The sequence below is a fragment of the Anabas testudineus genome, chromosome 6, assembly GCF_900324465.2.
Source record: "Anabas testudineus chromosome 6, fAnaTes1.2, whole genome shotgun sequence".
NCBI classification, from domain to species: domain Eukaryota; kingdom Metazoa; phylum Chordata; class Actinopteri; order Anabantiformes; family Anabantidae; genus Anabas; species Anabas testudineus.
This window is the reverse complement of record NC_046615.1, coordinates 22,024,515-22,047,936: the sequence shown is the minus strand read 5'-3', so window position 1 is coordinate 22,047,936 and position 23,422 is coordinate 22,024,515. Positions and strand designations below refer to the sequence as shown.

General features: G+C 42.1%; 1 protein-coding gene and 2 long non-coding RNA genes across 3 annotated transcripts in view; 1 reads left to right on the top strand and 2 right to left on the bottom strand.

Moving 5' to 3' along the window:
- cttnbp2 (cortactin binding protein 2) overlaps positions 1-23,349 on the top strand; it is a 60,417-nt gene extending 37,068 nt beyond the window's left edge. Inside the window, 20 exon segments of the mRNA XM_026364652.1 lie at positions 1,904-2,215; positions 4,852-4,951; positions 6,005-6,155; positions 7,217-7,417; positions 7,979-8,096; positions 8,565-8,812; positions 8,814-8,859; positions 10,936-11,031; positions 12,783-12,862; positions 13,639-13,725; positions 14,260-14,359; positions 15,111-15,284; positions 15,744-15,916; positions 16,184-16,362; positions 17,125-17,360; positions 17,439-17,624; positions 17,810-17,861; positions 18,085-18,184; positions 19,284-19,391; positions 21,074-23,349. Of these exon segments, the coding sequence (XP_026220437.1) occupies positions 1,904-2,215; positions 4,852-4,951; positions 6,005-6,155; positions 7,217-7,417; positions 7,979-8,096; positions 8,565-8,812; positions 8,814-8,859; positions 10,936-11,031; positions 12,783-12,862; positions 13,639-13,725; positions 14,260-14,359; positions 15,111-15,284; positions 15,744-15,916; positions 16,184-16,362; positions 17,125-17,360; positions 17,439-17,624; positions 17,810-17,861; positions 18,085-18,184; positions 19,284-19,391; positions 21,074-21,430 (3,104 nt within the window). The 3' untranslated portion in view covers positions 21,431-23,349.
- Positions 13,378-14,313, bottom strand: LOC113165262. The gene is made up of 2 exons (XR_003299104.1): positions 14,207-14,313; positions 13,378-13,738 (listed from the first exon to the last, which is right to left on the bottom strand). It is a non-coding gene; the product is annotated as an uncharacterized LOC113165262 (long non-coding RNA).
- On the bottom strand, positions 15,231-16,188 carry LOC113165263. The gene is made up of 3 exons (XR_003299105.1): positions 16,030-16,188; positions 15,752-15,940; positions 15,231-15,318 (listed from the first exon to the last, which is right to left on the bottom strand). It is a non-coding gene; the product is annotated as an uncharacterized LOC113165263 (long non-coding RNA).
- Positions 23,350-23,422: the final 73 nt, after the last annotated feature.

Below are 23,422 nucleotides of genomic sequence, written 5' to 3'. Positions count from 1 at the left end.
TAAAGGTCAGATGTAAATCTCTGTTTCTCTGTGCAGTGATCCTAAGGAGAAATGCGATAACAGTGGTGTTGCAAGCCGTTCAAATTTCATTGCAATCGATTGCAGCATCTCCCACTTCCGTACAAATCTGATAAAGCGGTGGAGTACTTTGGGGAAATTCTGCTACTTCCCAGACGTATTTATCACAATTTCAAGCCAGGCCATAATCTCACCTGTCAGCAGCTAGATATGTTTTTGTAGCCTTATCCTATTTCTCCACCAGCACCACCCACTCAGACAGAAAGTGCAGCCATAACTGCTGTAATCCATGTCCTTGAGATTCTGTGGTTCCCTTCTTCTTTACTTGTTGTTTTTCTTTCTCTTCAGGCCAAATTTCTTCACTGCAAATCTTTATGCTGCATGTTCCTAACTCATTTTTACCCACATTGTTCAGAATAATATTAACATATGGTTAAAAGTAGCGTGACATGACTCATAGATCCATGTTTGTAGCTTTAGCACAGTTGCTGGGTTTAATAATTAGGTCTTTTATCAGTTCTTTACTTTATCTGTTTGTCTGTTTGTTGGGTGTAATTATTTAAACTGTGTCTTACTAAATGATGTGTGTATTTGTTTGTTTACTGTGGATGAATGATTGTACTGAAAGATGAACACTATCTATCATCTCACCATTAATCTAATGTGATGACAGACTCTTTTGTCCAGGCTGCAGCACGCTGCCTCTAATAAAATCAGGCATTTTATTAGAGATCTGCAGTCTGAGTAATCCCTGGAAAAACCTGTATAAAATCCTAACTCTGCATTTTCATAAGTCCATAAATATGTAGGTAGCAAATCCTTAGTTCAGCTTGAGTCCAAAAATACAAAACATTTTACCAACTCTTAATGAGGCGACTGGAGGTTTTAAAAGTTAAAATAAAAAGTAGTCAAAGGTATTTTTCAAGACACATTTTACATTTAGCTTCAGCAGATCTAAAGGGAGAGATAAGAGCTAATTTAACTGTTTGACGAAGTCAATGAAGCCTTAAAGCAGTTTCCTGGACAAGTTCCAGCTCAGGCTGGTATGTTGCTTTACCTGTTTACCCATCTCCCATAATCCTGCCTTAATCCCTCTGATTAGTTTATAACACAACTAACCACTACGTGGGATTTAGATAAGCATAGCTTCAGGCTACGGCAGCAGAAACCGACGGGGTGGCTTCTCGTTTGAAGGTTTAATGTTTGATTTTGGTGAATTTAAATAAGTTCAGCTGCTGCAGCAAAGTTCAAGACACACGTAGTCTGATGTTCAGTCGGGCAGCTGTCGCTGATATGAATACGACTCAAATACGACTGGAAATTTATAAGAAGTTTTCAATTTAGTAATAGTCATGATGAATGAAGCACAACTGACCAATTAAAGTCAGACTTCACTTTAGTATCAGTTTGAGGAACATGTACATGTGTGTAATTATTAGATCTGTCAAAATAATGTTAATTTTGATTTATCATAGAAATTCGTCATCTTAACACCAAGTGTTAGCAGCGATCCTGGAGCTCTGAGCTGACACAGCCCCTGATGCTATAAGTTTTAAAAACTTCCACAACCGGAATTGATGTCTTTGAGCCTTTGGAATCAGGAGCCTGTAACAAGCTGCTGTCTGCTGGGGTTCAAACAAACACTGCTCCCACTTCAACCTTAATAATCTTTATTAACTGCAGTTCGTCCTCATGCTGCTGCTCAGACAAAAGAGACTGTACTTCAGAGTGTGTGGAACTTAAGTTGCTTTCCTTCCACCCCACCCGTCCGCCTCTTTGCACCGCTGCTCTCCCATGCTCAGCACTTCTAGTCTCTTCCTCTTTCTCCCGCTCTCTCTCCTCCTAGTTTAACCTGTGCTGCTCCTGCTCCTCCTTCCCCCTGCAGGCTGGTGTCCCTCCGTAGTCTCTTCTCTAAGTGGTGGTGGGCCTGCTGCCCTGGACGGCGGGCGCCCCCTGCTCCTCCAAGCTGCTTCCCAGGGAAATGTCACTTTATTGTCAATGCTGCTTAACCAACCAGACCCGACCATCACCACCACTACCACCACCTCCACGTCCACCAACACCACCTCTACCACCAACATCACCTCTACGACCGCCTTGGACAACAAGCCCAATCACCTTGACCAAGACCTCCACCTCTACCAAAACCACAACCAAACCTCTGCCTTGTTTGCTGCTGCTAAGAATGGACACACAGGTAACCGAAGTTTAATTACTCGATACCTGCTGTGTGGTGATGTTTGGATTGGACTCTATCTCTGTATGTTATTCTGTTTAAGCCATCTACAACAATTTCATGTTATAACATCTGATTTTCTTTCTGCAAACGTTGTGTGTGTAGTTTGCTGTATGTTTAAAACACACATTAACGCTGTGGGAGTTGAAGACCTAGCTGTGGTTTTGGTCAGTGGTTGGCTGATTTATTTTAAAGAGTAGTTTTCCAGGCACAACCTGAAAACCAAAATGCAAACACGTGTTTTAAACTGCATTGATAGTTCAGGAAATATGGGACGCCATAAAAATGATTTTAAAGATGATCTAAATATAGGAGAAGCTGTGAAATGACAGTTAATTAATTGAAGTTTGCTCATTTCCAGTTGCCAAACTTTATATATACAGTAAATTTAAACTACTAAAGACATTAATCTGTTGTATGTGTTAAATCCTGTTAGTTTAAAGTGCTTTAACCTCCATAGAGGCCGTGTGAGACTCAGTTGCTCCATGTTGTTGGAGAAACAAACTGCATAAAGACTCTGCAGTATGAATTACCTGCTAATCATTGACCCGAATGAGGCCCTAAAGTAGGAAGGGTTATGTTCGAGCTGCCCGAGGTTTACACTGACAATAGCCTGCACACAATCAAGAGACGCCGGCATAAAAGAGATTCTCCTGTTTTTGTAGTTGTTGCCCTTTTCCAGAGCAACTCGCAGTGAGTGATCCAGGATTTAATGTCTGAGAAAGAAACCAGTCCCAGACATCAAACCTGTGACATTTCTGTTGAGAGACCACGAACCGGTCTGACACCTGCTTTTTTTTAATGGTCTCTGCAGAAACGTTTTGATTTCTGCTAAATTAAACATGATGTTTTTGGCCTTTAGTGGAAAGTAAATGAGATGCTAATGCTCAGTTTGTGGTCGATTGGAGTGAAAGGTTTCCTCGTGCAGCTTACAGGCACAAAGAAGAAGGCATTCTTCATTTAATATGTTAAGACATCACAGTGTTTGATCATTTAATGGTGTCTATCTACACTATACTGTATATTGTGATGTTACATGTGAGCACTCAGCTATAAGGGAACTTATTAACGGCTGTGAATGTAGCAGCAGATCAGCTTGATGAGCAGGATGTGAAAGTGTGCTTGCTCTTGTTAAATTAGGTCAGTTAGTATTGCAGTTGATACTTATTTTGATTTTCTTAAGCTTCCTAATCCCAGAATGGTTAAACTAATTCAGGAAGCTAATCCCTAAATATCAGGGTAGCACTGGCAGGAATCTTTCCTTGGACGAGTGTTGTGCAGCATCTGTGAGAGAACAAAGACCTGGAGCTGAGAGCTACTCGACATGTGCTGCTGTAGACGCTGGAGTTGTACGAGCTGCCGTTAGGTGAGATAGTTGTCGTTTCAGGGTTGTAACCTCGGCACGGATGTTGACTACAAGCTTGTTTAGCTGACACATGCACACACCAGCAGTGCTGTGCATATAAACACACACAGAATAGTTAATGCATGTTGATCCATGTCACACACACATAGACACGTCGGGTGTATCAGGATGTGCTCCCTGCTGGGATGTATAGTAACAGTCTGTCAGATGAGGAGCGTTGATCCATGAACATGACTAATGCAGCTGAAGGACAGCTGCACTGGAAGCTTAAAGGTGGGCCAACACAGAGAGCGCACACACACACACACACACACTCTTCCACCCATCAATATTTCATTGTCCTTCTTTTTCCCATCTGATCTCGGCTTTCCTCTCCTCCTTCAGTCTGTCTTTTTGGGGATGCACAGCGTCCATGTCCAAATCCAGCAGACACGTGTTTATTATTTCAATCCACACTGAGATGTTTGAGTGTTCAACGTGAAAACATGAAGCACCACAAACCCTCCCATAATGACAGAGTGATGCATTTACCTCAGCTGAGAGAATACCAGGCTGTTATTACAGAGACTGGTTTTCTGGCGTGCTCTCTGTACCTGATGTGCTGTGTTTATGTTTGGAATATGTTGAACTCGTCCAGTCCCACTTCTGTTGCATATAATCACACACAGCCTTTAATGTTCAGTGTCATTTCTCATGAAAGGCTTCTTTCGCCAGTCCCTTCTGAGAAGCTGGAACCTTTTACTGGAGTTTTCTGGGTGTATTATGAGAAAATGGCGACTACACTGTTGCTCTGCAGCTTCACATTTGAAGGTCTCATCATTTGATCGAAGATAAGAGGCCACTTCTGTGACTGAGACTCGTGGGGAATGGAGTAGTGAAACGCTGCCACAGTTATTGTTGCCTTTGTTGTCCAGACCACCAGTAGATAATTGGGCAGAGAGAAAGCAGTTCTGGATCATGTTTGATATTTTCAGAACAACTTGTAAAACAAACCTTTCATCAGAGGCCACAAACGGTAGGAATGATTAAAATGATATTCATGAGGCTGCATGTGCTGCCAGGTGAAGCTCTCATTCATAAATTGACTAACACCATCCACATCTACACCTACAATATCCATGGCAACAAGATGAAGTGGACGTCTACGTCTAGCAGCTCACAGAACTTTGTGTTTCCTGTTGTATCGCAGCAGGTTTCCACATTATCGTCTCTCTTTCTGTGTCTCGGTCAGAGTGTGTGAAGTTGCTGCTGTCTTCAGGAACGCCTGCTGATGTTTCCGATGAAAATGGATTCACACCTTTACACTTCGCTGCAACCTACGGCCACAGCAGGTGAGCTCGTACAGGCCTCCCCTCCCTCATCCCCCCCAATCCCGTACGGTTCACTCAAACCCCAACCCACACCTTCAACCCTGAACTTAATCAAACAGAACTATTTAAACAAGAGCTGCCGCAGTTCTCAGGTTCTTGTATTAATTTGTTTGTATCCCTGTTATTTAATCTTGTACATATGAGTAAGGCAGCCTCTGTGAACCTACCATGTGTAAAGTACCGTCACCAGGCCAGTTTCAGCTGAGCCCCAGTCGTCCTGTAGGTCGTCAAGTTCAAGTGATGTATGGGGTGAATTCGACAGCGACAGTGAACTAGGAAACTGTTTTTGTGGTATATTTGCAGCTCATGTCTTCTCTCCTTAAAACTGGCCAATGGCTGCACTGATCACACGTATTGATGCTGACGTGTTGGTGGGATGAATCCCAAACCTGCAGCCATTGAGGTTCTGTTTGTGCGTCTGTCAAAAACCAGTTGGCCAGGACCAGCTGGGGAATGTGCAGTGTTGTAATATGTGATCACAGAGTTATTTATAGAGGGGGGATATCCAAAAGGCATGCTCACTCTCACACACACACACACAGACACACACACACCGAGGGTTTATTCAATGGGGTTAACAGGTTTTTAGAGGTCTTGTTAGACAGGATCCGTGTTCCTCTCGTTGCAGTAATTCTGATTTACATCTTCATTTAGTCACGTGGCACAGAAAACTTACAAGGTACAAGGCAAAGGCAGTAAGCGTAAGGAGGTCTGGGCGAAGGACCCCTACAGGAGATAGGTAGGTCACAGCTGGGAGCTGGGGTTCGAACCGCCGTCTCCCACTCAGAGGGCAGCGATCTGACCCGACACTATCCAGCCTTTCTGGAACAGGTGCTGTTCTTAGTCTGAACGTTAAGGTGCATGTGTGTTCATCATAGGTTCTGTGTCAGGATGTATCGGCACGGGTCAGAAACACATGAAGAGCAAAGAGGAGCTGAATATTATTGATGGTCGATTAGATTTTACGATGGTCGGTACGTTGTGATGAATGCATGTTGTTCTCCTCCTGTCCAGCTGTGTGGAGGTGCTGCTCACTGCAGGAGCTGCTGTGGACGTGGCAGCGTCCGGCGGACAGACCTCCCTCTTCCTGGCATGTGAGGCAGGAAGGTCGGATTGCGTCCGAGTCCTGCTGAGTGCCGGAGCCGATCGCTCGTGCACCGCCACGGTAAGTCTGGCTGACGTCTGCATGTGTTAAGAAGCTCTTCTGACTTCTTGAAGTTGAGGATCTGCTCATTCTGTTGTTTGTAAAATTCAGTTGTTCACACTTCATCAAGCTTCACCAAATTTTATTTATTACTTTTAATCTCACTTTATTTCTAGAGTCTGAGCAGGATGTAAAAACAAACGGCTCCGACCCAGGAGTTCCCCACAGCGGTGGCATTTTCACACGTTGTGACTCGTCAACACTCGTCAGCGTTTCACACTTTTCCTGCTTCACATAAAAAAAAGTCTCGTGGGTTTAGTTGTGTGATTTGTACGAGCTCGTTGATGTATGGGCTTCCTGGGTCTCCATGGTAACCATAGGAGCCTGTTAGTTGCCACGGCAACATGTGACGAGCCCCTATATTTAGTTACCTGCTTTGTTCCACATTTAGCCCGGCGTTCCTGCTGAGCCAGAGCTGCACAAGTCTCTATAGCACAGAGGTATTTTTAGACGCCTGAAAATGTTGCCCAGTGTGTTGGGTCAAACGTAACCAGCGTGGTTCAAAAGTAGGTTACCGACCGACGGGCTGAACGTGCAGTGGAGTCAGATGACTTTTATCCTGGAGCTTATTTGTATTTAATTTGAATATTAACATAAAGTGTTGAGCAGCTGAATTCATTTTCAATAAGAACCAACAGAAAACACAATGACTGTGGTGACGGAGACATAGAATTAGTAAGTGAAATGTGTTGAAATGTAAATGAATGTTTTCTTTGTGAAAGTCAGTAAATGAAAACACTGAAACTTACAGCAGATATATCAGGTTTGCTTAAGTGAATGTAGCAGAAAACTGAGAGGATGCTTAATAAGTTGATCGATCCACGACTTATTTTAGTATTTTTTAAACAAAAAGTCCAAAAACTTTAGTTTCAGCTTCTTAAGTTTGAGAAACATCTTTGTTTTGTAAAACGACCTGTGACTGTTTCACTGTGACTCTGGGATATTTTTACTATTTTCACATTTTCAGAAATAATAAGGTTAAATATAATAATATAATGAATTCCCCCTTTATGTCTGTGCAGGACGGCTGTACAGCTCTCCACGCTGCGGTGCGTTCAGGACACGTCGACACCCTGCGTCTCCTCCTCTGCCACCAGTCTCAGGCTGACCCCACTGTGACCTCTGCCCTCCCCGGGACCCTGGCACTGCCTGCTGCTCTGCTGAACCAGGCCAACAGTGATGGCTGGACAGCAGCGCACGTAGCTGCTGCTCTGGGCCTCAAGGTGAGAATGACGTGTCCAAAGTTTATTTTAAATTATCCATAGCCACTTATGAGGCTGTAGCCATTCTTCACTGGCAGTGGTTTTACACACCGTGTAGCTCTGCAGAGAGTTTCAGCCTCATTTAGCATATCATTCAGCATCATGGCGTATGTAGAATAGGTAGGCTGAATATTGGACCTGCCTTCACCGCGATGGTTCTACGTTAAGTTGACCTTCTGCTGTCACTGCTGATCTATAGCTGTCCAGCTCTGCCCTCAGTCTCCACACTGCAGGCTAATGGGACCTCGCTGGCTGGAAACGTCCCACACAGCTTAAATAAATGCAGGAGACGCACGTTCCTCTAGACTGAGCGCCTGACTTGAATATGAATGAAGATCACTAATTGAAACATGCTTTGATGACACATAAGAAAAAAATACTCATGGACGTTTTGTGTCATGAACATAATGTGGATTATTATTATTATTCAGAAAGGAAAGCAACCTGTGTTGTCTTATCGACATGGTTTGTAATCGTGATCTTTATCTGTGTGTGTGTGTGTGTGTGTGTGTGTGTGTGTAGGAGTGTCTGGAGGTGCTGTGCAGCCACAGTGAACAGGACATAGAGAGGAGGGATAAGTGTAATCGCACTATTCATGACGTGGCAACAGACGACTGCAAAGATCTACTTGAAAACCTCAGTAAGTGTGTGTGTGTGTGTGTGTGTGTGGTGTGTGTGTGTGGGTGTGTGGGTGTGTGTGTGGGTGTTTATGCCTTATTCATGTTACTATTTAATAACTATATATACTTATACCCCTGATCTATACTAATATAAATCGGAGAACACTGTTTGACGGGGGGGGGGGGTTTGGAATATGTGTCACTCACCTGTTTTATTTAAATTCTTATTATTTTCTTTATAGAATTCATATTTTTAATTATTTATCTGCTTTATTTTTTTTTTAAATATATATTTATATATATATTTATATATACATATTATATTTAAATATATTTTGATTAAATATTTAGTAGAAACATGTAAAACTTGAAATGTTGAATGTAAAATGAAGATTCTGGCATCAGAAGAAGTTTTTCTGGATCTTTTCATATTAAATTATTTCCCTCCGTTTCATCATGCTGACCTTTTCCTTCTCTCTCTTCGTCAGACTCGTACCGGGTCCTGGTCCGTCTCCACTGTTCAGGTGGGGGAGGACTGGGGGCCATGTGTCCTGTGGAGGCACTGGAGGACGAGACGAAGGCGGGCGGCACCGGCGGCCAGTTAGTGCTGGGCAGAGTCTCAGTCGACCGCTCGATGCGCTGGGCTCAGCTGGGCTCCACGCTCACCCACGCCTTCACCTCCCACCTCCAGACCCTCTGTGGAGATTTTCAGACAGCCAGGGAGGAGGTGCAGCGCCCCCCCCCTAGGCCTGGGTCCCGACAGCATCGCCTCCTTTCTTATCGGTGAGTATTTATTTATTTATAGTACAAACACAACGTATCCGAGGTTAAAACTAAAGTATTCTGTGATTGGTCACAGTGGGTGGTGGGGGGGTCAGGGTGCTAACGAACCCCCACAACATCACAGAGACCGACTTTTGGACTGTGACAGATGGTCCCTCTCCTCTCGGTGTTGTCCAACATCTTCAGTAAGGATTTCTAATTTCCGTTTCTGGACCTGGGTCGTGTTCACTGACCGTGGGATTTCTGAAGCTTCCTCCAAACTCTTTTCAGTTTTACAGTTTCACTGGAACTAATTTCTGATACTACTGTAACGTAACGCTGCTTCCTGCTTCCTGTATGTTCGGCTCAGCTGAGCTTCACGCACATTATTTAACTGATAAATAATTAATCTGGTGGAACATGTGTTTCTGGTGATCACGTATCCTCAGTGTGTGTTTGCTCCTCTTCAGCCAGAGGCCGGTTTAGGTTTCGAATTACATGTGAAAGACACATTTGTATTTGTGTCCGAGTCCCAGACTGAATCAATGTCGTCACCCTCACGTGCCAAGGACTGCTCGTCCCTCCCTGTGTCTCTTTGTCCCCCTGCGTCTGTCCTGTTTGTTGTGATGTCTCCCTCGTATCGTCACGGTCTTCTTCATGTAACAGAGAAGGAACTGGTGTGTTCGTGCGTTTTGGGGGATCGTGATGAAAGAAAGCAGAAGCCGTGGAGGGGATGCATAATGGATGAGATGAAGGGGGAGAGAGGGGGTTGGGGGGGGTACCAATATAGAAGAAATGTTTTCTTTGTCAAACGGAGTCAAACTGCAGACAGACTTTGTGTCTGCTTCTGATTTTTGTTGTTGTTGGGAATGAACATGTGATCACTAACTATAACTTAACCCATAATTAATTAATTAATTAAATAAATGAATAATTATAAATAATAATAAATAATTAAATATAGCAACAAAGAAAAGAAAAGATTAGTCGATAACATGTCATCAGAAAATGAATCGGCATCTATCCTGATAATCAGTTAAGTAAATTTTAAAAGCAGAAATCTAATCCATAAATAATAATTGTCAGATGAATCAATAATCCGAAGAATAAATTAGAGAATTTGTTTTTGCTCAAACAAAACCAGTCGTTAGAAGCTGCCATGTTAGAAATGTAGAAATGTTTGATTAATGAATGAAGTGGACAAATCGTCACCATAATGATAATGAATTATTTGCTGCCCTCGTTTCTCAGGTACACAGTTTGTTTACTACATTACTGCAGCGTCACCGTCAGATGATCTACGTTTACTTTTTACCAAAGAGCAAAATTAGGTTGTAAAAAGAAAAGTTCAGTGTAAAGTAAACATTTGTTAAAGTTAGATTAGTGAGAACAACCTCAACTTTTTTCTTTTATTCTCTTGGTGATTAAACAAAGAGTTTCCAGTACTTTAGTGTTGAATAAAGAGCTGCCGCCCTTCAATCTGCAGGTTTCAGTTAATTCTCACGGAGCCTCCAGCTCAACCATCAGCTCCTCTGCACAAAGTCTTCTCCAGTACATCCCAAAGAGTCTCAGTGGGGTTCAGGTCTGGACTCTGTGGGGTCCAAACCATGCGTTAGAATATGTCTGTGACATCAGGGAAGAAAAGGTCCATTGATTCATGTCAATAATTTGACTCTTCTGAGTGGCCGTGTATGTGTTCTGTGTATTTCTATATATTCTCATTACGCCTTAATTCGATCCTGTAAGAGAAGTAGCCACACTACAGATTTGGAAACATAAACACATTCATGTAATAGATGGACAAACATAACGTCACTTCTCTTCTGTTCTTTATGCAACACTGTGCAGGATACGGTGCATAAATTAAACTTGTGGTTCATATAGTTTATGCACACCTTATGTTTTATGCATAAACTGTATGTATTCTATTTTGCTTTAATAAACAAAGAGCATCCGTTGGTATTTCATAGTATTTTCTACTGTATCTGCCTCTTTGTCACATTTGAACTCAGCTACACTTAGTGCTAGTATGTGAACAATTTGTGTGATGGAGTTTTACAATTCCAATTCATGTCAGTCTCTGCTTTTCTCTTCCAGGAGATACAGAGTGGTTGCCAGGTCAGGAGCTGCCTTTATCCCCCTGGGACCTGGTCAGGAAGCCTCTCAGTCAGTGCATCACAATCCGCCTGAAAGGTACAGAACTGGCAGTCAGAGAGTGTGTGTGTGTGTGTGTGTGTGTTCACTCAGCAGCACTGAGCCAACACCAGAATCAGAGCCACCATCACTGATAACAAATGCCATTCAGAGCATAAAAGGGTCGCACAAATCTGTTTGGATGCATTTGCAGTGTGGGCAGTGATGTGGCAGGATCCGCCTACTGAGCCACACGGCAGGGAAAACTGTATAATAAATAATCAGCAGCTGATCAGTCAGTGGTCAAATGACGCTGAGTCTCCAGTTTGTTAGTGTAAAAACAAAATAAAGTTTTATTCACAAAGAATAATGATCAATAAAATAATCAATCAACGTTTTTGATGATAATAAACCACTGGAGGTTTGTGGTGCTGTAACGTTGAATAGATATAAAATATAGCAGCAGCATCTCAATGAAGTTCATCTTTGTTTTACTCTGTTGGACGTAGAAACAGTGTCAGCGATTATAGACGAGACGCAGCGGTAGACGGTCGTGTCTACGGTTGGTGGAATGATCTTTCTCTGCCTCTGTTCAATAAACTGCTTCATCTACTGTATTTCTCAGGAAGTCGGGGTAAAAATAAATAAATAAAAACAAGTGCCTGATAGTCTGGTAAAATGAAAATCAGGGTGAGCAGCAGCCAAGCTGCCTCCTCTTCACCCGATCAATCCATTTTCTCTCCTGCGTCTTTCTCCGTCTCCGCCTTCGTCTCGGTCTTACTCATTTTCTTACTCATGGTCTCTGTGACCTTTTTCCTTCAGGGGACGTCTCTCACTCACAGTATTCACAGACTTTAGAAAGAAATGGAAATCATCACTGTTCTAAAAGCTGTCAGACATTAATCAATCATTTATGTCTTAGAGAAATATGATTGAGACTCAGTTGTAACATTACATCTGTAATTCTGAATCCATCCAGTTTAACTGGAGTAGAATAAGCTGTTGTTGTTGTTGTGAGGCATTCAAGGACAGTCCAGAGTGAAGGTCATGTTGCAAAAGGCCCAGTCCCAAAAAAAAACTAACAAAAAAAGAACAAGGTGTGAACCTGAATGTGGCTGAAAGATCGAGGTTCGACTTGTTAGAAACTCAATATAATAATTAGTGAAAACAGGTTTACGCAGTTGTTGCTGCTAGAAATTTATAGACCTGTAAAATTAAACAATGCCATTAAGTCTAATTACAAATGTCCACGTGAGGGCAGAGAGTGGCTCTAGTGAGGGTGGAGTAGGTGGAAAATGGCTGCTAGTCTGGAGAGTTGATGTGCATGAAGGCTGTGAAACAGAACACTGGCTCATCATGGACGACGATGATCATTATCGTTAATGTTGGTGTGTGATGTTACATAGAAAACAATGAATGTCTTGATGCGTGTGAGACGGTGTCTGTGTGTTGATCATTAAACTGTGACAGTTAGAAAACAAGGAATTATATTTCCAGAAACCACTTTCAGTATCAAGAGCGAAGCTTTAAGATCGTTAATTAACCACAGTAACGATGAATTGTGTCTTATTAAACTAAAATATCCAGTTCTCACTTATCCTCTATACCGTATGAAGCACCTGAGGGCAAACAGCTGTTTAAAGATGACGTCGCTGAAGTTCAATTTCTGCTCCGTCTAATTCTAAGGGCACCTTGAGGTTCTTCTGTGTGGCTGCATGCGCCTTATGGTTGCTGACACCCAGCGTGTAAATCGGAGCGGATTTCAGGATTAATTTGTGTGAACTGTGTGTGTGTGTGGTGTTTTTTGACAGGCCTGTCTGAGTCATGTCTCGATGAGTTGGCTCTGGAATCCCTCTTCTCCCTGCCGCTGCTGCACAACTATGTCCGCCTTGTAAGTGCACGTTCACATATACACACAAAGGAGAGTGAGGGATCGTAAGACGTTGAAAAACACAGATAGAAGCTGGAAGACTGCAGATAAAGACTTGTGGAGGAGGAGGAGAGAGTGATGTAGTGATGGACACAGGATCAGAGTGCTCTGTTTTTAACAGCTACACTGCCCCCTGCTGGCTGTGCTAAAGGGCAACATGATGAGTGTTGTATATGCTCAGTAGATAAAAGCAGCGTCACGGACAGATAGAATTAGATATTTGCTATGATCCTCACTTTGAATATAAGCATCTTCCAAATAACTAAATGTAAATGTCAATGTTTTTAATCTACACTGACTTGTAATAACAGATCCATCCAGAGTCTGATCCATTGCAGAAAGCTGGAGTATTTTATTCTAGATGATAAGACCCAGAGTCAAAATGGCAAAATACAGTTTTCTTTTGATCATTATAATAAATAATATTTGTAGTTTTAAAGATGCATCAAGCACAAAAAACGAAATCACCACTGAAGTGTTGGTAGATGTAAGGTTCTTTTTATTGAAGCCTCCAAATTATCCCTCCCTTATGCATCTGCTCATGTTTTTTCCTCAGATTAGATTTACACTCATGTCCACAATGGTTTCCACAGAGTGCAGCTTTAGAGAAGCCAGCGTTACATGCAGCTAAAAGAAATGTCAAAGGTTAAAGTCAGGACGGCTCCAGAATGGCTCTATGTTAGTGGAGCTTCACAGCATCACATTTTATTTATCCACTTTTGTCTTTCTGTGTCCAGGTGGAACAGTATGGCAACCTCATCTTTCACGGGCTGGAGGGCAGCTGTCAGGAGTACATCGCCAATCTGGTTGCCTGCTGCATCAAGGTGAGTCACTGATCTAGAACGAGACAAACAGTAGAACCGTCACAGAGCAAGAAAAAGACATTTTGGGAAACCTGGGCTAGTTCCTTTTTTGAAACGAAGCTAGATTTGGCTCTGTTGCTCCACATGATGCAAAGAAACTGCAAATTGATGCAAACTGCAACACGCTGCTGTGCATCATATCAGAGCAACATGATGAAACTGGTCAGCAGTAAATAGAAATGTCAGGGGCTTGACTGGAACAGGGATAACTCATCCAGTACTGATGAACCTGTAACGACCTGCACGTTAAAATCAGAATCACCGTTAAAAGAAATGAAGGAAAATGTCTTCAGCTGCTGCATCTCAGCTGTTCTCTTTGATAGCAGAGCTGAGCCTGGAAAAGCCCTTTGTGCTCATTCAAATTCTCGTCTTGCTCCATTTCTCTCAGCACATAGTAGTAGTAGATTTCCTTTGTTTCCATGACAACCTGCTTCCTTCTTACCTCTCTCCTGTCTCTTCCCTCATCTCCCTCCCCTTCTCCCTCGTCTCTGCCAGTCCAAGCAAGAGGCGGGGGGGCTTTGCTGTGACGTCGTGAGGGTGGAGGTGGAGGAGAGTCTGACCAAAGAGCAGCTGCTGGAGACTTTCATCACCTGTGGTGAGAACATGCACAGAGACACATACTCTCACATACAGAGATTAAAAACGGTATAAATGACTCACTCAGGTTACAGCAAAACAGCAAAATGATCAATAGTTCAATGAGCAAGAATTGATCATTAAAGCAAAATAACCACTAATTCACTGGTTCTTGGATCTGCTCTGGAGCCAGATGTTGCTTCTCTTGTTCTGTGTAAAACTGCAGAACTCTTTTCCTCCTCCTGTCTTTGCGGCTGCATGTCTTGGCCCAATACTGCCTCCTGTTGAAACCAGCTATCTCACATCAACAGCAGACCTGGTTTTCTAGATTTACTGTGTGATGCCTGTTCTCATGTGTACATGAGTTAAACTAAATGGAGATTCGCTTATTGAGAAACGGCTGCACGGTGCTGTGACAGGCTCCAAATGCCATCGGACACTTTTAAACTCCAAGGACTTGCACAAAAGGGTCGGTGAGATTTATGGGACATGGAGCACATAGTTGTCTGAACCGACACGAATATTAAATCAAGGTTTAAATTGTGAGACTTAAATCCAGATTCCTCAGCATTCTTGGGTCCATCCATGTTTCTCATCTGTTGTTTGGAGTCTGTCCATTCAGGCCAACTTGTTAAACCACTTTCTTGTTGCCTTGGTGATTTTTAGGGGGAGACAAAAACCGTTATTAAGAGAGTTCTCATGTAACTGAATCACTTTTACTTTTAGTGGGGTTATAATTAAAAATTCTTTCCCTCCTCTTCCGCTTTTAGGTTTCCTGGTTCCAGCTGTGGGTTTAAGGGTCGGGGTATCACCTGGTCCCACTGGTCACTGTGTGGTGGTGCTGCTGGAAGGACTGGAGAAGGCGTCATCCCTGACAGGCCTGCTGGGAGACCTCTGCCACAGTCTGGACAACAGGGCTGCTTCACCGCTGCTCTTGAACACCGGTGCGACTACAGCCAGGGTCCAAAGAAACTGGAGCTGTAATGAAATATAGAGATTAAGGCCACTGGGTGTTTAAATGTTATGTGATTGTTGTTTTATTCTGTAGAACTATTAGTAAAACTGCGGCAGTTTCTTTGTAGTTTCAGTCATTAATTTTCAGCCTTTAACAATTTCAGGCACCGTATGTAGAAACTTTCCCACTGTACCTGAAAATAGTCGCTACAGTATTAAAATGGTTAAGGATTTTTTTTTTTAACTTTAGAGCAGTGTTAATATATTTCAGTATTTATTTGTGTCTGTGGTTTGGCATGTGGACGTGTTTAATTTATACCTGGTTTAAGTGTTGACAGTAAACCAAGCAGTAAATATGCTTTGCACTGTCTGCCTGTCCTCCCATACCAGATTACCACCAAATGTTAATAATCATGGAAATGTAATCAGCGTCCTTTCCTTTCATTTAGGTCCCCACCATTTCTGCGACGGCAGCTTCTTGATTGCTACATTGTCGAAGCCACGGCTTCAGGGATCGGAGCTTCGCCTCCAGCAGCATTTCCGCTGGGTGACTCTTCGATGGGACCAGGAGCCGTTGCACGGCCTTCTGGGAAGGCACCTTCGCAGGAAACTGCTTCACAAGGTCAGTGGGGAAGTTTAGATGCAGCTGCCAAATGGAAAGAATTCAGAGTCAGTGTTGGTGGATGCTGTGGTCAGTGCTGCTGCAGTAAATTAACTTTCTTTGTGGCTACTTACTTAACATGGAGTGATGACCTTGCTAGAAGCTTCATCTTATCTCAGTAGTTATTGTTTTAATAACCGGAATAGTAATTAAATAAATAAATTCTCAGAATGCATAATTTATAATATGCATAATTTCTCCTCCTTCTTCTTGTTGTCTCCTCTTCAGATGGGAACTGGAGTCTGGACACCTGATGGCGTCATGGAGCAGTCGGTGCTGTGGGTGACGCAGGTTTGGCAGCAGCTCAATGCTTGTCTGTCCCGTCTCGGGACCCATGAAGCTTTGTTGGGCCCGCAGCTCTTCCTGTCGTGCCCAGTGGTCCACAACAACACACAGGCAGTCGTCAGGTGAGAGTGTGTGTGGGTTCCCATAATCCTAAAGTGTCAAAAACATCTGTAAGCTAATATCTCTCCTTTACTGGCAGCGCTGTTGTGTGAGTCTGACTTCATAAGAGGTGCACCTACCACAATATTTTTACTGAAGTAATATTGGAAAAAAAACATACAAACTTACTGAATATTGCCATTCAGATAAAAAAACTTACTACTTTGTCAAACCAACCCACAGTAACAAAAGCCACATTCATATTGTTGTGTATGTTGTGTAGTGTAATCACCATTTACTGAGTCTGAAAATCCAATTCCAAGTTGGAGATTTGGAATCACAAATTCAAATTAGAAACATTGCAACTTGCTGCATGTGGGGCTGTGTGCTGATTGGCCACACTGACCCCTGTTCACCAAAACATTAAAATCACCAGGTGTTATTAATGCAATCAATCAATCATTTTAGACTGCGTTTGTACCTATTACAAATGCTACTGCTACTGCTATTATAAAGAGCATCTTGGTGCAAATATCCTGAATCCTGTGTTGCTGCTGCCTACAACAGCAGAAACACACATTGGTGTGTCTTGAATTTCTGTAAAAGGATCAATACAAAATAGAAAGTCCAACCAGGGCCAACTACATTCAAACACTCACAGGTCAGAGTCAGGAGTGTTTTTCCTGACATTATATGAATGCAGTAAAACACCACCTCAGTGAACACGATGATTTAAGAGATATTTACTCCGAGTCTAACTGCGATGCTGGTGTGTCTGTTTTCAGGTGGCTGGCTCGGCTCTGGAACGCTGTAGTCGTCCCCCGTGTGGAAGAAGCCATCATCTCCCGGGTAACAGCCAAGCGCTCGTCAGCTTCCACCACTGCCTCCTCTTCGCCATCATTGCAGCGACAGTCTCCTAGCAACTGTGGGCTGAGTCCCGGGCAGCAGGCTGTGGTGAAAGCCGCACTCAGCATCCTGGTCAACAAGGCTGTTCTCGTAGGCTGCCCTCTGAGTAGACACGGTGTGTGGGCGTCACAGATGACGATGATAATCTAGAGATATAGACATTTGTACACATTTTCTTCATCTTCTTTCTCAGAAATGGAAAGGTACCTACTGGAGTTTCGTGGTGGGACCTTCCCTCTGTCGGCCATCGGCTCCTATAAAGGAAGTGGTGGTGGAGGAGGCAGGAAGGGGCGGGACAGCAGCAAGTTGAGACGATCCAACACCAGCCCCCGGAAGAAGGGAAGCCCTGCTTGGAGCTGTGGCGGTTCCTTCAGAGAGGGTACGATAGATGCTGACAGCAGGGATACAAGCTGCATGATCCTCATCAAACTGGAGAGGCAGAAATCTCTCTGCATTAAAAACATGATTTTCACAGTTAGATTTCATCAAAATTGAGTGTGAATTTTTTAGTTTAGGGAACCTCTTCTAAGTTATAAATGTGTTCACGTGTGTTTGTAATCGCAGGTTCACTGTCAAGCACTGATGTCAGCTTCCTCTCCAATGGCAAAGTCCAGAGGTTTGTGCTCTGTCTAGTGATTATGACTATTATTATTATCATTATCAGCAGTAGCAGTGATCCTGCTTTGAAGATTTTAAGCAGCCAGCAGAGAGCAGAATTGTCTCAGTTATAAAATTTGTGCCCGTTTCAGTCAAATAAACAAAACCCAGGCGGCAACAGTGAGCATACTGTAATGATAAACACTACTGTAAATGTAATTTCACCGTGTGTGTCTCTTCAGGGAACCTGTAGGTCTGTCCATCTTCTCTGATGACGAGACAGATTTGATCAGGGAGCTGCAGACCATGTGTTCCAGCAGATCAGAACCAGACATCAGCAAGGTACTGACACTCCAACAACACCATTAGATCTAGACTCTAATAGTGTTATAAAGCAATCTTTAATATGCAATAAACATGACAAAAACAAAACAATTTTGTCATATTTACAGATATTAATTTGCCTTATAGTGAGATCTCTCCCTTAGAAATTGGTAGAGACCAAAAATAAAGCTGAAATATGGATTTTTTTTGGACTTTAAAGCTGCAGTTATCATCCAATAAAGTCATCATGGACTAACCCAGCACTTTTCTATTTATTCTACGTGATAATATCAGTGCAAACAAATAGATTTATTTTAAATCTGGTCAAACTAACATAAGCAGTACAGCAGAGGTGACGTGTACACACTGTAACTAATGCTAAGATGGACCCACTGTGTGCGTCTGTCATCCTGCAAAATACAAAATAAACATCCTCAGAAGCCACTCAGATCTTAATTACACTGCTGTTCCCAAACACTCCACTTTTAGATCATATGTTTTGACTCATTCCTGGCTGTTTAATTTGTCACTGTCATCCTCCAAATATAGAGACCTTATGTGTGTCTGGGGCTTTTCACTAGCTTGGGAATGGTATTTAGCTTCAACTAGCTCCTGTTTTGTGACGTGAGGTCTACACCTGAATATGACCTTTGACTCCGGAGTCTTTAGAGTCTAATCTAAACCAAGAAACTAGTGCAGTTTAGTTAAACAGCTTCCCGAGTGTGAATCTTAAAGATAAGCTATCATTGGTCAGTATGATTATTTAATTACTGCGACATTTGGTTGAGATTTTGTTTGATGAAAGATATTTTTGATGAAGCTTCAAAGAAATATTTCAGTAAGTGAGCCAGATTGGTTTTTAAATTATTGGTATGACAATGGCCCCTTAAATAGTAATTCCCTAATCTTAGACCTTCACATGCATGGCTCTCATGCTGATAACACCTCATCCCACCCTACAATTTAGCTGGTAGTAATGACAGTCCTCGCCTGTTCTCCTGTACACTAACAGAATACTCAGAATGCAGCCAAACGTTGATTAAGGTGTATGTTGTTACTCACCTTCAGTCCAGGTTTTATCTGCTTCTTAACATTTGCTCTTGTTTATCTCCCACAGATCTCTCAGGCCAAGGACGACTTGATCCCGTTCTCCAGCTGTCCTGGTGAGGCATCTCCTCGTCATGAGGCCCAGCAGGAAACCACCGTCCAGCAGCAACCGCAGACGGTGAGGTGGACCAAAAAAAAACAGAACGATAGCTTAGTGTCAAAATTAATTAAAATGAAGGAACAAATGACAGAACACAGCTGACACAATACAGAACACCTGGGCATACTGAAGGAATGTGCCACTCAAAATACACATTGCTGGCAGTATATATATATACACGATGCTATGTGATCTGTTAACTACAGAATCAGTTACCTGTAACCTGTAGGTTACGTGTTTGTGGCGGAAAAAGTCAAACAGCAGCTCAGATCAGCCGTCGCTAACTAACTTAATATTCACTAGTTAAACTGATGATGGAATAAATGTGTTGTTGTCGGTTTGTGTGTTGGTGGGGAAACAATCATCAGTACAACACCTGTATGTAGCCAAAGATTGTCTACATGAGGTAAGAGGTGTCACTCTTTAACACCTCTGAACAATCAGAGGAGCGGGCCCCGCATTTCAAATTCTGGAATCCTAAATTTGACAAGTGTAATAAATGCTCAAACTGTGACAGACACACAACACTGCATCTACCTTTTTCTTTTACTTTCTTGTTCTCTCCAAGGGGTGACCTGACCAAACCACAACCTGGTGACTCAAACTGTAAAATGTGTTGTTTTGTACATCTTTTAATCATGTGTCTCCTGCGTGTTTGTTACCTCACATATAATTAAAGCAGTGAATTTGTCCAGTATTAGCAGTTTGAGGACTGTAGTGTTGTACACTGTGTCATTAGTGCAGGTTAACTCCGACTCTACGCCTTACTTGACATATAATAGTTCTCATTGTTTTCATGTCAGTGACAGAACTGTTCAGTCTAACAAATGAGTCATTTGCATTTTGATTAGTTAGCATTTCTTAATCTAAGGACTGAAGTAAACTTGTCACTTAATGCTTGTAAAGTAACTTTTAAAGTCAGAAATAGTGATTTGATATCTATTGATAGGATTTCTATTTCCCCATATCGTCTGGCCCTACACACATTTCTCATTCACATTTATTTTGTGTTGATGACTTAACTAAATATGACTTTCACTGTAGATTTAAGATACTTTTTTATAGTCTAGGCGGACGTAATAATTATAATAATAACTACAAAGTCAAACAAAAACTAAAAGGCCCGTAGAAGTCAAAATAAGTCAGTCTAAGGAATATTTCTCTGTCCTGTCCGTCGGCTCGTACGTCTTGAGTCCAAGTCCATGTTTTTGAAATAATATTTACTTGGAGTGAAGGATGAGCTGATTAGGTTTTGGCAGCAGGTTGGTGTAGTTGACTTTCTTTTAAGGCCTCCCTGTGATATCATGTAACTGTCATGAATGGACGGACATGAGGTGACAATGTTCTTAATCTCTGAAAATCGGCTGGTTAGTGTAGTGGTAACATCACCGCCTCCCATGTGGGAGACTGGGGTTTGAATCCCAGCTGTGGCCTAACACCAGTAGGGGTCCTTAGGCAAGACCTCCTCACGCTCACCCTGCCTACCTTTGTACCTTGTAATGACTTGTAAGTCGCTTTGGATAAAAGCGTCTGCTAAATGACTAAATGTAAATGTAAATGTAAAATCTAATCAGTACATGCTTGAGTCCAGCTGGACATCTGTGCCAAATTGGAAGAGAATCCCTCAAAATATGATGTTCAACTGTGTATTATGACAGAAAAAAAAAAGAACTCACCAAACTCTCCATTTCTTGCTGCAGATTGTCGTCCATCAGTCCAGCCGCAGCTCCAGCCAAGCAGCCTTCCAGATAAGCGATCGGCGTTCGGGCCCTCGCGCTAAATCACAGCTCCCCATCCCGAGCAGCAGGGGGCAGCAGACACGCGCCTCTCTCGTTGCCACCAGCAGCAACCATAACAACAACAACAACAACATCTGCAGCAGCAGCAGCAGCCCAATCCAACCCCAGACGCCCCCCAGCCGCAGCAGAACCGCCAGCAGCAGAAAAAAGCAGCCTCCAACCAACAGCAGCAACAACAACTACTACCGCAACATTGACAACCAATCACACGGGGACATCTGGATCCTCCACAGAGACCTGCATGAAAGTAACAAGTAGACATCTTCCTCCCCTCTCCTCCCCATAATTCCGCTGTGAACCTCCCTCCATGATGTAAAGACTAGGTACCTGACGACCTTTGACTTTTAGTATTTGTACTTGTTATCTGTACTTGTTACACTGTACTACAGTTGTGTACTTGGGGACCATAGTTTTATTCTATTACAGTATTTGACGTATTTTGGGGGGTTAAAAAAAATAAAAAGAGGGTTTGGTATGACATGAGAAAAACAACAGAAGGTAATGCAGCAGGTTACTTCACTGTTGCCTTATTCCAGTGTCTCTTCCTGCATATTATGGGACAGTCTTCGGTACGCAACTGAAACTAGAGCGGACAAAGTATTTGACTGGTGGAAACTGCCTCAACACAGTCCTGGCTCAGTATTTTTTGTGTACTTGAAGTGAAATACTGTACTTCTCCTACTGGTATAAGGCCACTAAAGAGTAACCGAAGGTACTTAAACAGGTTTTATCTTTTAGTGAAAAGTGTTTTGGATCAAAGAACGAGACGAACAGGTTTTTATTTTTCTTTTGTCGTTTTTTGCTATTAAGTATTTTGAGATATTCAAGTGTTATCTTTGAATAGTTGCAAGGTAGGTTTAAATACTGTTAAAATTAATCAGGGTTTTACCAAATATATTTGTAAATAAGAATTAGGATGTTTAAATGCTTTATAGATTGGTGTATGTGGTATGATGCTTGTACAGTGATGAAACCTTGAGGCAAAACTGCTGAAAAAAACAACAAAAAAGAAACTTGTACATAGTGTTTGTAAAATGAGTTTGGTTCTGAACCCTTCACTTGTTTAAAAGTGAATGGGATGTGGCAATAAGTAATAGAACTGTATAAACACAGGATGTCCTCTGTCAACTGTAAGCCATAATAAATATTTTAAATGCCAATCATTGAGTCATGTTCAGTTTACCCCCGACTGAGCCCTACGGTGTTCCCCACTTTCTTTTTGCTTTCTATCACTGTGTTCTTTGTACGTTTTTATTTTAAGCAGACATTGTTTATATATTATATATAAATATATATAAATAAATATATCTATACATATGTACAGGAGAGATTTTAGTTGACCTATGATTTGGATCTGTACAATAGCTGTTTGAGGTTTAAAGAATTGTCTTTGAAGCACAAACATTAAAAATCACACTGCTAAAAAAACTCCATTGGCCTTTTGTTTTTGTTTTTTTCTATTGTAAAACACTAAATTACGACGTAAAATGCTTTTAATTTCTAAAACTATTTCTGGTTAGTAAAAATGTATATGTTAATTTCTACTACATTGACATCAAACACTAAACTTTGAGGTACTTCAAGTACTTCAGAGTATAGTACCATTTACAGCCATGAATTTACCACCTCTACACATACTGGTTATAACGAGCGCCACCTTTACCAGCGACAACATTAGTGACGTTTCACATTCATAAATCAATTTTAATCCAATATCATATTCATTCATGTGAAAGACATTCTGAATAAAGAGTTTTATACTTTTGTATAATTTCAAATGTTTACATAAATGATTTGACGTCACCAAGCTTTGCTTCTAAAACTGATAGCGTCTCGAGTTTTATTTGTGGTTTTAGACAATAAATGGCCCAAAGTATGTAAACACCCCTGTTTACACTGGTTTAGGTCTGTTCCTTTTTTCTTTTTAGTTTGGGTTAAGCTACAATTAAAGGAAATGAAACACACACCGCAGTTCGAGAAAACTTTACAATGAGATGGTGTTTGTGAAAGTTGACTGGCCTGCACTGAGCCCTGACCTCAATCCATGCGATGATCTTGAATGACAGCTCTGAGCCAGACCTCATTTGTGGCTCGAGGCTGAATGGGAGAAATCCCTGCAGGCCGAATCCAAAACCTGATGGAAAGCCTGAAACCAGAAGAGTGAAGAATGTTTTAACAGCAGATGACTACCTCAAATGTCTGTAACGTCCATGTGTCTACATACTTTTGGACAGTGCCAGACGACATGAA